This window comes from Musa acuminata, chromosome BXJ3-6, assembly GCF_036884655.1.
Source record: "Musa acuminata AAA Group cultivar baxijiao chromosome BXJ3-6, Cavendish_Baxijiao_AAA, whole genome shotgun sequence".
Classification (NCBI taxonomy): Eukaryota; Viridiplantae; Streptophyta; class Magnoliopsida; order Zingiberales; family Musaceae; genus Musa; species Musa acuminata.
This window is the reverse complement of record NC_088354.1, coordinates 37977094-37989430: the sequence shown is the minus strand read 5'-3', so window position 1 is coordinate 37989430 and position 12337 is coordinate 37977094. Positions and strand designations below refer to the sequence as shown.

Below are 12337 nucleotides of genomic sequence, written 5' to 3'. Positions count from 1 at the left end.
AAAGATTCATGATAGTCTTTGGTTGAAAAATGTTGGTTTGTAATGAATGATGCAATGAAATATGTTGCTGGCAGAATTTGAGCAATTCATAAGGTAAATTGTCTTCAAACAATAGCCCTGTAGGTGTAGCTATCAACAGCATCTTGAGCTGGTTTCAGGATAACATGAGAATTGACCTATTACCACTAAGCAAAGAGGCCTGATCTCTGAAAGGAAAGTAAAATGCAGGTGTGTAGATGAAAGTATAGCCATAGAATTTAGTTGCAATAGAGTATATCTGCCATAATATTTAGGTAAAGACAATGAGAGAATGATTAAGGCACCAATCACCAGTGTTCCTTACAAGTTTGTCTGACCCTGGAGACTGGAGTGACTTTGTACTTTGGGGATATGTTTAGTGTACAAAGTATGACAAGACACCACTAACCTAACACATGCTTCTAATCTATTTACAGATTATTCCACCATGGCCTTTTCTCTTTATTTTTACCATAGGCATGGAGAAAATTCTCTCATAAGCTCTTTTGATTGATGTTCTACTCCCATTCTCCACTTTTTGCAGGCTTTCAACTGCTGAACAAAAGAGTAGGCTGAAGACCAACCAATGTGAAGCCTAAGCCGAGACTAAGTGAGAGAGTGAAGCCTACAGCACAATTCAGGTCTTCTCCCCAACTCAGATGACCATGGATTGCTCTGCTAGGTTCAAACAGGTATCTATCTAATGCAATTCTTGTTTCTTTTCCTCTGATTCCTAAAAGAAGCAAGCATGCCCAGAATGCAATCAATTGGCGGGCATGTTTTTTTCTAGCCTCGTTCTTCTTTTGCAGCATTGAGAGAACAAGTCGTTCTTTTCCAATCAAATAACCACCTCTTGTGACCAAATTATCTTCATTTATGGCGATTTCCGCCATGGTTTCATGCTTTTATGGTTAATCTTAAATGGCCAGCTTTTTCTACGCTTTGGACTCTCAGAGAAAATGCCAGATGCCAAAGCCTGCTGAAGCCACAACTCAAACTCATCATCCTCAACAATCATCTCAGCGTCCAGTCCCCAAGGATATCTGGAGGGATTAGATCGCAGCCCTGTCCCATCCAGACCAACCATGTTCACATGAAAGCTTGGCCCATGAGTGTTAGGCTTGCATGCCATTCCCTGTATACAACAGACTTGAGTTAGATGAAAATCGTAGTAACTGCAACAATTTTAAATTTATTGATGATTCATGTTATTCTTTAGGTTATTACATGATCACAGATGTAAAAGCTAGAAGAGATATACGCATATTAGAAACCACAACCACCGTGAAGGTGCAAATCCTATCATAATTCCACTGAAGCAATCTACTAGACTGTTAATTTCCAAAACCTTGTCATCCCTTATAACTGCAACCTCAGCCAAAGAAAACCATAGTCCACGTGTACAATGAGTTACGATTGTATCCGGTAATTTCTTTACATAAACTATGGAATGAAAATTGATTTACCATCAGGCCTCTTCTTTAAAGCCTTTTAAACCTCCTGATTAATCTGACGTGACTACTTATCCTTTACAACGAAGCCAAGCATAAAAGCCTTCAAAGGTCAGGTGTGTGATCCTAGATCGATTGTACATTCAGTACGAGGATATCAAATAAAGTATCACCAAGTTTGTGTCAATGCTCAGCCTTTTACATCACATTTTGTAAGTTAGAAAGTAACCCTCCTAAAGCCACATCACTTTTCAGATCAAGTAATTTTTACTCTCTTAAAAAATAGAAAATTAAAAAAGAAATCATGACAAGAACTTCCAGATAATGATGGTAGAAGCCTGAAATGAACTAAAGACTGAATCAACTGCAGAAAATAATCAGATCTCATGTGAAACAGCTGAAATTAGACGTGTGTACTAGAGTTTCTGATGAATTAGTTGCTCCAACAACTTCAACCTCAAAATTTTGCAATATAGCAAGCTACAGCAATGGGAACTTGCATGAAATTGTTATTTGTCATAAAGAACTGAATAAAATTGAACTATAATCTGGCTGCCCATTATAGCATCTGTTAGATTTACATTAACTGACAAAATTATGACAATAAAGCCAGTTCTAGGTGGTACACAGATATGCAACTCTTTCCTGATTCTGACAAGCTTAAATATTAAAAGAAAATGCAACAAAATTATTAATCATCCGAATGCTAACCTGACAAATTGCCCATTCAGACACATCAAAGATTTTGCTCTCTGCGCACACAAAAGCTTGTGGAATTTCAACCTGAAAAGCAAGAAATGGATAGCCAAAATGATTAACAACATAAAATGCAACATCAGACCCAATGGTCAAGAATAAAATATATGATATGTACAATAAAGGACAGCTGATAACTACAAGCAATAGCACCAAAGTATTTCTTTCTTCGCATGAATGGAACAAAAACAAGGTTAAGAAGTGTAACTTGTTCATTTTGTCAGCAACAATTAAAACCAGAATACCAATTACACCAATTAGTTTATTGATCAAAACTCTTAACATCCAATGCATATAAGATGCAAGACTATTGCACAGAACACTCATCTGCAGTCCAAGATATTACATAGATGTGGATTGCTTTATTATGTGTGTCATATTTAGAAGTGTAGAGGCAGTTAGCAAAACTGCCTCTTGCACTCTGAAAGAATTTAGTTACTAGTGAAATAACATTGGTGTTGTTTCATGTCAGATTACTCCTCTCTGGTAAATGATTTCATAAACAAGGAATAGTATAACCTCTCCACATAGAGGGCACAATATTTCCAAACCAATTACTTGGTGTCACTAGCAGATGGTTAGGTAACAAACACTGGGGACCATGAACACTTAAAGAGAACTAAGCCAACGGACATATCATCCAGTTTCACTGGTTTAATACTTCCTAATCTATCAACAAACGTCTAGTTAGCCCCCAGATGAAAGGTTTCCAGCACAAGCAGGGAGGAAAAGGGGAGAGAGAGAGAGAGAGAGAGAGAGTTGATTGGTAGAAGGTGTGAAAATGCTGGGCATCCATGTGTGTCGCTGCACCTCCTCCCCACCTTCCCAAGCCTCGTCGTGCCTCTCCCAGCTAAAGAAGAGAAGGGGAAGTTGTGGAAAAGCTCCCAGACCCAGGTAAGTTTTCTTTTCCATTTTTGAGCGGCTTCTCATACTTTTCCTTTTTTTTTTTTTCTTTCTTTGCTTCCTGTTCCAGTGGCAAAACAGCAGTGCTAACCAGCATAAACAACCATTTTGACCAGAAGGTGCCACCAAGCTCCTGGAACTTAATTCCCTGGTTAGTTCCATATCCCGTCCCACAGTTGATAAAGAATATCTATATTTCAAGGAATAAAATCTGAAATGAGATCCCACATCAATGCATATGTATACATATAATCAAGGTCTATACTTCAGTTACGTAACTAATAGATACTAAAGAATTCACTGTTGTGAAATGTAGGCAAAACATTCAATAAGATTCAGGATGAAATGTAGGCAAAATTCATCACTTGAGAAACGAATCAAGAAGGAAATTGTCATTAAGTAATAACAAAGAGAAGTTAAAGAAAAAAGTTAGCATGCACAAGATCATGAAAAATACCTTCCGAGGTGTTGTTACAACTGGTGAACACCCACTTTCTACCCACCCGTCTCCATCCTTGGCTTGATGATACTGGGAACAAGACTAATGCAACACAGAATATCATAATTACACTCTAAAGATATGAACAAGAACCATTGTGATGTAAAATATTTAGATTAGCCACTTACCTGACACCACCGTGCCCTCCCTTTACTTCTGTTAGTGCATATCCATATATGAGAATTTCCGCACTTTGTGCATTCAATACGCCTAGATTCTTCAGAACGGTACTCTACTCCTCCCTGTAATATAACACAATCAAATGTTTTAATATATACACACATGATTTTCAGTGAACTTCATGTCCTATATATACACATATTTGCAACTTTTAAATGATGCACATAACATATTTGAATTCTGAAATAAGGTTCATACCTAATAAAATATCTTTTAAATTACTAAAATACATTATAATAGGAGAGAACTTAATAAGGTTCCTGCAGTAAACCAAGTGATCTAGCATCCTCACGTATTGGTCAGGTGAATCAAGAAATGACATGTTTTAAATTTTGAAAACATTTAGAAAGGCACACTATATGATGGCAACCCTCTTGAATCGATGGTGTGTCCATCCCAAGGCAGTCGGGTGCAACAGTTGCAGAACTTTAGAAACCACCTCCTTCATCAGGAGATCTACCTTACAGGTAGTCAACAAGCAGAACTGTTTAAGACATTTAGATTCAGATGCATGACAAACGTTATATCATGGATTAAACTCTTCAGCATTAAATATCTGATGTTTCATGAGACAGCTGACAAGTCGTATATTTCACACATACGTGTTTGAATTTAAATAAATTCACAATATTCTGCTATGTATCTTATGCATCATGATGTATTATACCTGCTGAGAGGTAACAGAAGACCTCTGACACACTCTCCCAGATTCTTCCCTTCTCAACTGTTCATCATAGTTTTTCTTCTTTGTCAAATCTGAAAGAACCTGAGATTTAATTTTTATTAGTTGCAAAGTATTACCTATATACAAGAACAAATAACTAAAATAGGCATGAATTGCTAACTCTAGAAACCAGGAAAACAATCATTTCCTGTGATACAATTTACCTCATATGCGCATTGAAGCTTCTTAAATGATTCACAAGCTAATGGACTTCCCAAATTTTTGTCAGGATGAACAAGCAAGACCTAGGATTCCATAGACACAAGTTAATTTGCAATATACTATTCATCAGATAAGGTTAATTTTTAATCAAAGCAATATTCTTGTGCTTAAGATTACCAAGTTGCACACCTTTTTATGGTATTCCTTCTTCATTATCTTAGGGTCAACAGTCTTACTTTTAAGAAAGCCCAAGACTTCATAATGGTTTGTGCTGTTCATTATCCTTTTCATCTCAACCAATGAAGTCGATTCCACCATGACAACCTTGCTAGACGAAGCATCCTTGTGAGTACTTGGAAGATGTGATGCCTTGGATGTTGTGCAAGGCGACATATAAGATGTCACTTCTTCAGCTTCTTTAGGAGGAGAGTCTTCACTGTCAACAGAAAAATCTTCCATAAACGGTTCTGGTTCCTTTTGTTCTTCATGTATGCCTTCATCAGTACCATCGTATCCTTGTAGCAACTTATTCAATATATCATTGGAAATGAACGAAAGACTTAAAGACAGAAAAACCCCATGCAATCCTACACGGGCATTGATATAATAAACAGCATAAGCAGTCGCCATTAATATCAAAAACCGTGCATGATTAAGGGAGAACATATAACCTGCAAGCAAATCAAGTCCCGTAACTGAAAGGTCTTACAAGAAGTCAATGCAATTAAAATAGGAGAAACTTTTTGCATACCTCCACCTATAAATAGCATTGCTGTAATCCAAAAGTAACCATATATCCACATAATAAGAATGCCATAAAGCCCAACAATAAGAAGTCCAGGTGTGAATCCCAAATAGTGAATGACTGCAGCAGCAGCTACCTGACACAACACATTTATATGTAAATTTAGCATGATCCAATTTCAATAATAATACTTGACCTCTTCTCAGATAGATAACACCCTCATTAAATTATTTCCCTCCTATTAATTTTGAGTGCCTCATAGGAAATGACACAGGTGTTCTAATCTGAAGCACAAAAACAGAGCCAACAGGTTGAAGATTTTATTATATTTCTATAGCTTTCAACAGGAGATAACATGTGGGGAAGAAGCAGCATCGCACAAAACCATGACAGAAAAGCAAAACTTTGTGCCAGAATTTTCCACGAATGAAAACCAATTACATAACATTAACCATCACTTATCAGAATGGCATCTTCTGCATAAATCACTACATGAGGACAGAGAGAAATAACTCCAGTACAGTCGCTTCATAATAATGTTGGATTATCCTACAACAACAAATTTATAAAAAAATTACTTTGTTCTCAATCATTTCACTTCCAAGCCTGGAGATCAGACTCCACCACCACACTATTAATAGAGACATCAGAAGAGGATTTGGGTATGAATCTGAGAGTCCAATGTAGAAAAGAGGTAAAGGCAACACAAAAGGAGCCTAGTAGAAAATCATTTTAGTCGACTATCCATGATGTATTTAAATAGAGCAAAGAAAATGCCTTTTTAGATGTATCTATAATCAATAACGAGACTCTGGAAAGAAAATCCACATCTCTCACTTAGTTAATATTTCAATTTTTAAGTTTATGAGCAAGAAATTTTTTTAGTACCCACAATGTTTAAAGTTTTACAGAAGATGCCATGAGAGGCTCTCTTTGCAACAAAAGAATATATTTTGTACCAACACATCTGTCTCATGAAAAGATAAAAATCATGCTGTAAATTTACATCTGATGCTTATATCATATTATGATACTGATGATATCATACAATAAATTTTTTATTTAATTGTACTAATCTATCTAACAATCATGTTGAAGCAATTCTGGAATTAGGGCAACCATTTTGACATTCGGTTTCAGCCCACTAATCTGGCTTCTAAAGCCATGATAGCTATCAAGCATTTCCAACATTTGATAGCTTCATGAGAAGTACATTACATTCTTCAGAGCAGAAAATATGTATATGTGATTGCAGTTCTAAAACTCTAATTAGGACAATCCAGTAGGAAACACAAAGTTGTGGAATATGCAACCACATAAATGATTGAGAATCATATATTACTATCCAGGTCACTACGATTTATAACATCCACTAGATCATAGAGTGCTAGGAGTCAGGAAGTGATTTATGGAAGGGGAACATTACACATGCAACTTGTAAGTAGCACCTGGTGATATGGCATTAAGATACTTTGCTGATGACATATAAAACCACAGATAGAGGCATCAGACTAGCCTAGAAATAGCCATACAGTATAAGAAGTATGATAGGAAAAGGAGAGAGACAGAGAGTGAAACTCGGTAAACGTTATAAAACAGAAAAACCTAAAAGTAAAACCACAAGCTCTATTTCAAACAGAATCTAGAAAAGAAGGTTACAAACACAAAAATAAAAGGGGGTCCTTGCAAGTGCATAAGTCTTATCAAGAGTGAGGACAAACCAGACTTAGAAGCATGTAGACGAGGGAAGTCGTCGAAGTCAAGCAAAGGAAGCAACTCCACAATACGAGGAATAGAGCTGCTGAACCCAAGGTAAACAGGGACCTCAAACCTCCCACAAAACAGTCCCTCCACTGCAATATCAACCTAAAAAGGAACCTTCCAGCAACTGTGCACCAGCTGTAAACCAACGGCCAGTGGCGGTCGACCAGAAGCACGAGTTTCTCTCCGGCCCAACTCGCAGCAACTCGGACGAACACAAAGGCCTGCTTTCGGGATTGTACCCATTTCCACCCTTGCCTGAACAAGCCTATGCCGCCCATTGAAGCCATAAGAGTAAGAACTTAGCCAAAACCACATCACCCGAAGACACCCACCAAAACGCATAATGCAACCTCTGCCATCAGAATCGGATTGCTAAGAGGTGTTGCAGAGCAACATTTCCTTCTAGTCCTCTTCAGAAGAAATCTCTCAGATCCCATCACCAATCGTCATAACGATTACAAAGACCAGCCTTTTAAGAAGATTGCAGCAGATCTCTCCGCTTGACTACAAAATCGTCATCTCTTCCATCCAGCAATCATTTCTCCAGCAGAGAGAAAGGGAAACCACAAAGAAACGATTTTGCCTCTATCAAGCCGAGCACAAACGTCTCTTTTGCGCCTGCCAGCTCATGGCGCACGAACCCTAGCCATTTCCTCCAACCCGGCCGGCGCCTCTCTGCCGGGAAGGAGAACAAGAAGGAAAAGGATCGATGATTCGGGAGGGGCTTCGGGGTGAAACCGACAAGCAAATCCTATATTCCACCTGCGACGAGCTATATAAAAAGGTAAAATGGTAAAATAATGCACGGGAATCTGACGAACCCTAACTTTATCTGCCGGTTCTGCTGCTTTTTCTTCAGGCTTCGGGCACTGCTCGTGACAAAGCGGAGAAGCGAGGTGAAGGAGAAGGTGGGCGAAACAAAAAGAGTCTAATGATCGAAGCGGTTGCTAAAGGGAAAGATTATTAGGTAACGTGGTGGTGAGGGCCATGAAGCGGGTTCGAGGAGGTAAACGTGGTGGCGCTGATGACAGAGAGAGAGAGAGAGGTGGGGAAGAGCAGAAGCTTTAAACTGGCCGTGGAGACATGTCTGCAATAGACAAGTGGAGTCACATTCCGGTGTACAGCGACATTTCACCCACCCTTTGTAGATTACCCAACTCACCTGCCTGCCTGGTGTTCTTGGCGGGCCCACGTGGACCCCTGCAAGGCATCCAATTACACGGAACGGATGCGGGAGGATAAGGTAGCGGAAGAGGAAGGTTTAGGTCCGAACCAGTTCCGAACACGTCACAGCTTGCCCTCTATGGCAAAATTATATGCGTAATTTTATTATATTGGCTATTTTTGTATGAACTTTTTCAAGTTCAGTTTAATACACATATATATATAATTAAAAAATATATAATTAAAATTAATCTTATTTTGTTGACCAAAACTTCAGATAACGATAATGCCCTTTAAAAATATTGCATATAATATATCTCTTGATACTAGTGCTTTTGATATTTTTCTTCTACATATAAGTAGAAAAATAGTCAAATTTTAAATGATAAATGGATATAATTAAAAATTATTAAAATATTATAATATTAAACCCATATATATATATATATATATATATATATATATTTATATATCTATATTTACGATGCTGATTGATTTTTTTATTTTTGTCCAAACTGGTTATATATATTACGTGAATGACAAATTGATAAGTAAAATAACAACATAAATAGTGATAAGAAATATTTTGATACTAATTATAATTCTCACCGAGGAGTTGACATAAAAGACAGTAGGGCATCAATTCGACATGGAAAGTGAATAGGACTAATAAGCAGCACCCCGTTAGTTGCACTTTACTAGTGTAGCGCCACATGGAATAGTACAGCTCAACGTCGTGCCACGAAAGACCGTACAAGCTAACTCACATCGTAAGAAATTGCATGAGCCAACCCACACCAATAAGAGCCGAGCGATTGCCCACATGAATGCACCACAAAGGGACGTGCGAGTAGTCCCTTTCAATTATGGTCCAATCCCATCGGTTCCACAGGTATAAAAACTAGTTCCCGATGCTCAAAGGGGTCCAAACTCGAAACCCTAAAAAAGAGTTATAATCTCTACCAAACATTAATATAAATGTCAAAGGCGTTACATCGAGAACCCTTCCCTCTCCATACTGACCTGTGGTGCAGGACACTAAATAAATCGAGTTCACATAAGTCCTATCTCAAGATAGCCACAAAAGTTCAGAGGCTATCTTGAAGCTCTCATCGTCAACCCTCGATCGTAACCCTCTTTCATCTCATTTTGGGAGGATCTTTTAGGATAATCATATGTCTTCGGGATAATATCAAACTATTTAACCTTCAATTCACGACATCAAGCTGCTAACAAATAAAAAATCTTGAATTCATATTATACGTTAGTATATTTCTTTTTGAATAGACGAATCACATAAAATCTTCAATCTCCACATCAATCTAAAGAAATAAATGATTGCCAAAATAAACTCGTAAAGCACTACTTTTCTCGTAGCACAGTAGTAAAAATCATGAGTGTCACATAACCATGTCTTCAAGTATCTTTTCAAGTGACGAGTACCACTGAAAAAGCCCCTAATCAAAATGTGATCGATGGATGCATATTTTAATATGAATGGAGCTGCATTTACGTGTCGAGTGTGTTCGAGTACTTGTGCCCTCTCAGCACATGATGCAATTTCCATGTACTTCTTTTGTAGCAAATGCCAAAGAAATAAAATAAGCTTCTTTTGTTCTTGAGTTTGAGTATATTGTTGTTGAGTTTGAGTCGAGATATTAAGATAGTGAAGTGATAAGCATGAGTTGCTTCGATAGTTTCTTTCCTGTTTAGCTTAGCTATCTATACATTATTAGGTTTAAGTTCAACAACGAATTAAACTTTGATTGGTCTACAAGTTAGTAGGTGTCGGCTTTGATTTAGATATGGATATTGGGATGAAGTGCAGGAGGAGAGATCAGATTAGCATCGAATAGTTTTCTCTTTCTTCCTCCTTGTTATTATTACTATTATATGTACACAAAATCTAAATCCATGAAGAGGGATACAAACATATGAAATATTAGAATCTAGAAAGCATTATTAATACATATATATATATATATATATATATATATATATATATATATATACACCCCATATTTATTTTCTTAATCATATGTGGCTTTAGCATGAACAACACCGTTTGGGAATGACTTTGTTGATCGTATTTTTGATTGATGTGATGTCTTAACATTTTTGTACAGAAACCAATCCATAGAAGTGGGGTGCAAAAAAGGAACGTTGTGAGTTTGGCAGGGTTATACTCTAATCTCCTAGTGGGCATAAAACATGAGAGACATCATGTTTTTGGGAGTTTGGACACACTAAACTATGCCTAGTGGTGGAGAGAGAGATTCTGATGAAGAAAATTTATCAGCCCAAGAAAGACGGGTTTGGTGAGAACTAAAGAAATGCAACTCTGCAACTCAATGATTAGATCACTCCGCTCACCTTTGTCAAAAGAAACATGCCAATGAGTTTTTAATTTTTTTCTAATATTTCATATATATATATATACATATATATATATATATATATATATCCTATGGAAAAGCCTATGGTATAATTGTTGAACTCAGTAGCATTTAATGCTTAAAACTTGCTAATACACACGACTCGATTTCTTTTCTAACTTAAGGACATTATGGGCAGCCTGTTGTAACATTTTACTCATATTTATATCCTTTTGATACATGTAAAAAATTATAATATTTGACCAAAAGATAAACATGCTCATATAATACGTTGAAAAGTCAAACACATATAAATGCTCATAGATTATCATTCATATTTGTAGCATAAGAGTGTATGCCTTCACTTCCCGATCCAATCACCAATCACCTAGGGTGGGATACTATTATTTTTATATGTAAAATAAGATCTATAGTAAGCAGATTACTTAGTAAGTATAAATCCTTATATAACTCTATTTAGGTGAGTATGTATCATGTCTTATATATATTATTTTAAAATCATCATTATAAGATATTTAACGATAAATACTTGATCTTATGATTTTTTTAGCAAGCATAACCCTACAACATAGCATATATAAAATTAAAAAAAAATCTATGTCAAAATAATTCAAAATACTTATAAAACATAACAAATTCATGGACTTCTACATCATACATCGCAATATATACATGCACTTTCACACTGTATGTCACCATAATATATACCGCATGTCATAATATATATATATATATACTCTCACACTGTATATTATAACATATATGTACATTATATGTTGTAATATATTTGTGTACTCTCATACTGTTATAGAAAATATATGCATTTCATATCGTTCATCATCATATATACATACATACAATATATTTTTATCACAATTCATATATTTTTATGCATATAAAATATATACATTCATATTTAACTCATGTCTAACTCATAACAATTATATCATTTATTTCAAACACACATTTCAAAATATATTATGAATATAATAATTTATACAATTATCATTTTGTAATGAATTAAACTTATACTTACTTGATTTAACTTAAAAATAAATATGTTAATGAAAGACTATACTCTTTAATTTAAAAATAATATTAATAAGAGATTAAAATAATAATTTAAAAGATAAACAAATCTAATCACATAAATAGATCTAAAATTTCTTTATGATTTAAGTTATTTTGATTTAAAAAATAGCTCTAATGCTAATTGTAAGCATAAAAACTATAATAATGCTATTGTTATAAAAAAAATTAATACTAAAAACTAAAATATAATAACTATAGATCGAAGATTAGATGAACATATATTTTGATGTCAATCAAAATTTTTTTTTTCTAATATGAGAACATACTCTATAATCTGATTGGTAGAATGTAGTAATATTAATATACCAAAAGAACTAATATATGTCGTATATTATACATGTAATCTTATATATGTTGTGTTATTACACGTGTTGAGTCCCTAAAAGATTATATCTATTTATAGACGAAAGTAAATGATATAGGATAAATAATTAAGAGAGTCAGTTTTATCAAAATTATCTACCGAAGAATCTTATCATAAAT

At 35.5% G+C, this 12337-nt stretch overlaps 1 protein-coding gene across 1 annotated transcript; it reads right to left on the bottom strand.

Moving 5' to 3' along the window:
* Positions 1–233: 233 nt before the first annotated feature.
* LOC135641318 (uncharacterized) lies at positions 234–8233 on the bottom strand. Its single transcript, XM_065156655.1, has 9 exons — positions 7160–8233; positions 5445–5574; positions 4883–5364; positions 4696–4776; positions 4475–4573; positions 3756–3869; positions 3586–3669; positions 2181–2252; positions 234–1153 (listed from the first exon to the last, which is right to left on the bottom strand). Exons 1-9 carry the CDS (start codon positions 7487–7489, stop codon positions 893–895), a joined length of 1653 nt encoding a protein of 550 aa, XP_065012727.1. The 5' UTR covers positions 7490–8233; the 3' UTR covers positions 234–892.
* Between the last annotated feature and the right edge of the window lie 4104 nt (positions 8234–12337).

Coding starts and splice junctions, on each gene's coding strand:
- LOC135641318 (XM_065156655.1), bottom strand. CDS start 7,489: ATGGCTTCAATGGGCGGCATAGGCTTGTTCAGGCAAGGGTGGAAATGG. Junction 4,574..4,695: donor AGCTTCAATGCGCATATGAG/GTAAATTGTATC, acceptor ATTAAATCTCAG/GTTCTTTCAGATTTGACAAA. Junction 3,870..4,474: donor CTTCTGTTACCTCTCAGCAG/GTATAATACATC, acceptor GTTATATTACAG/GGAGGAGTAGAGTACCGTTC.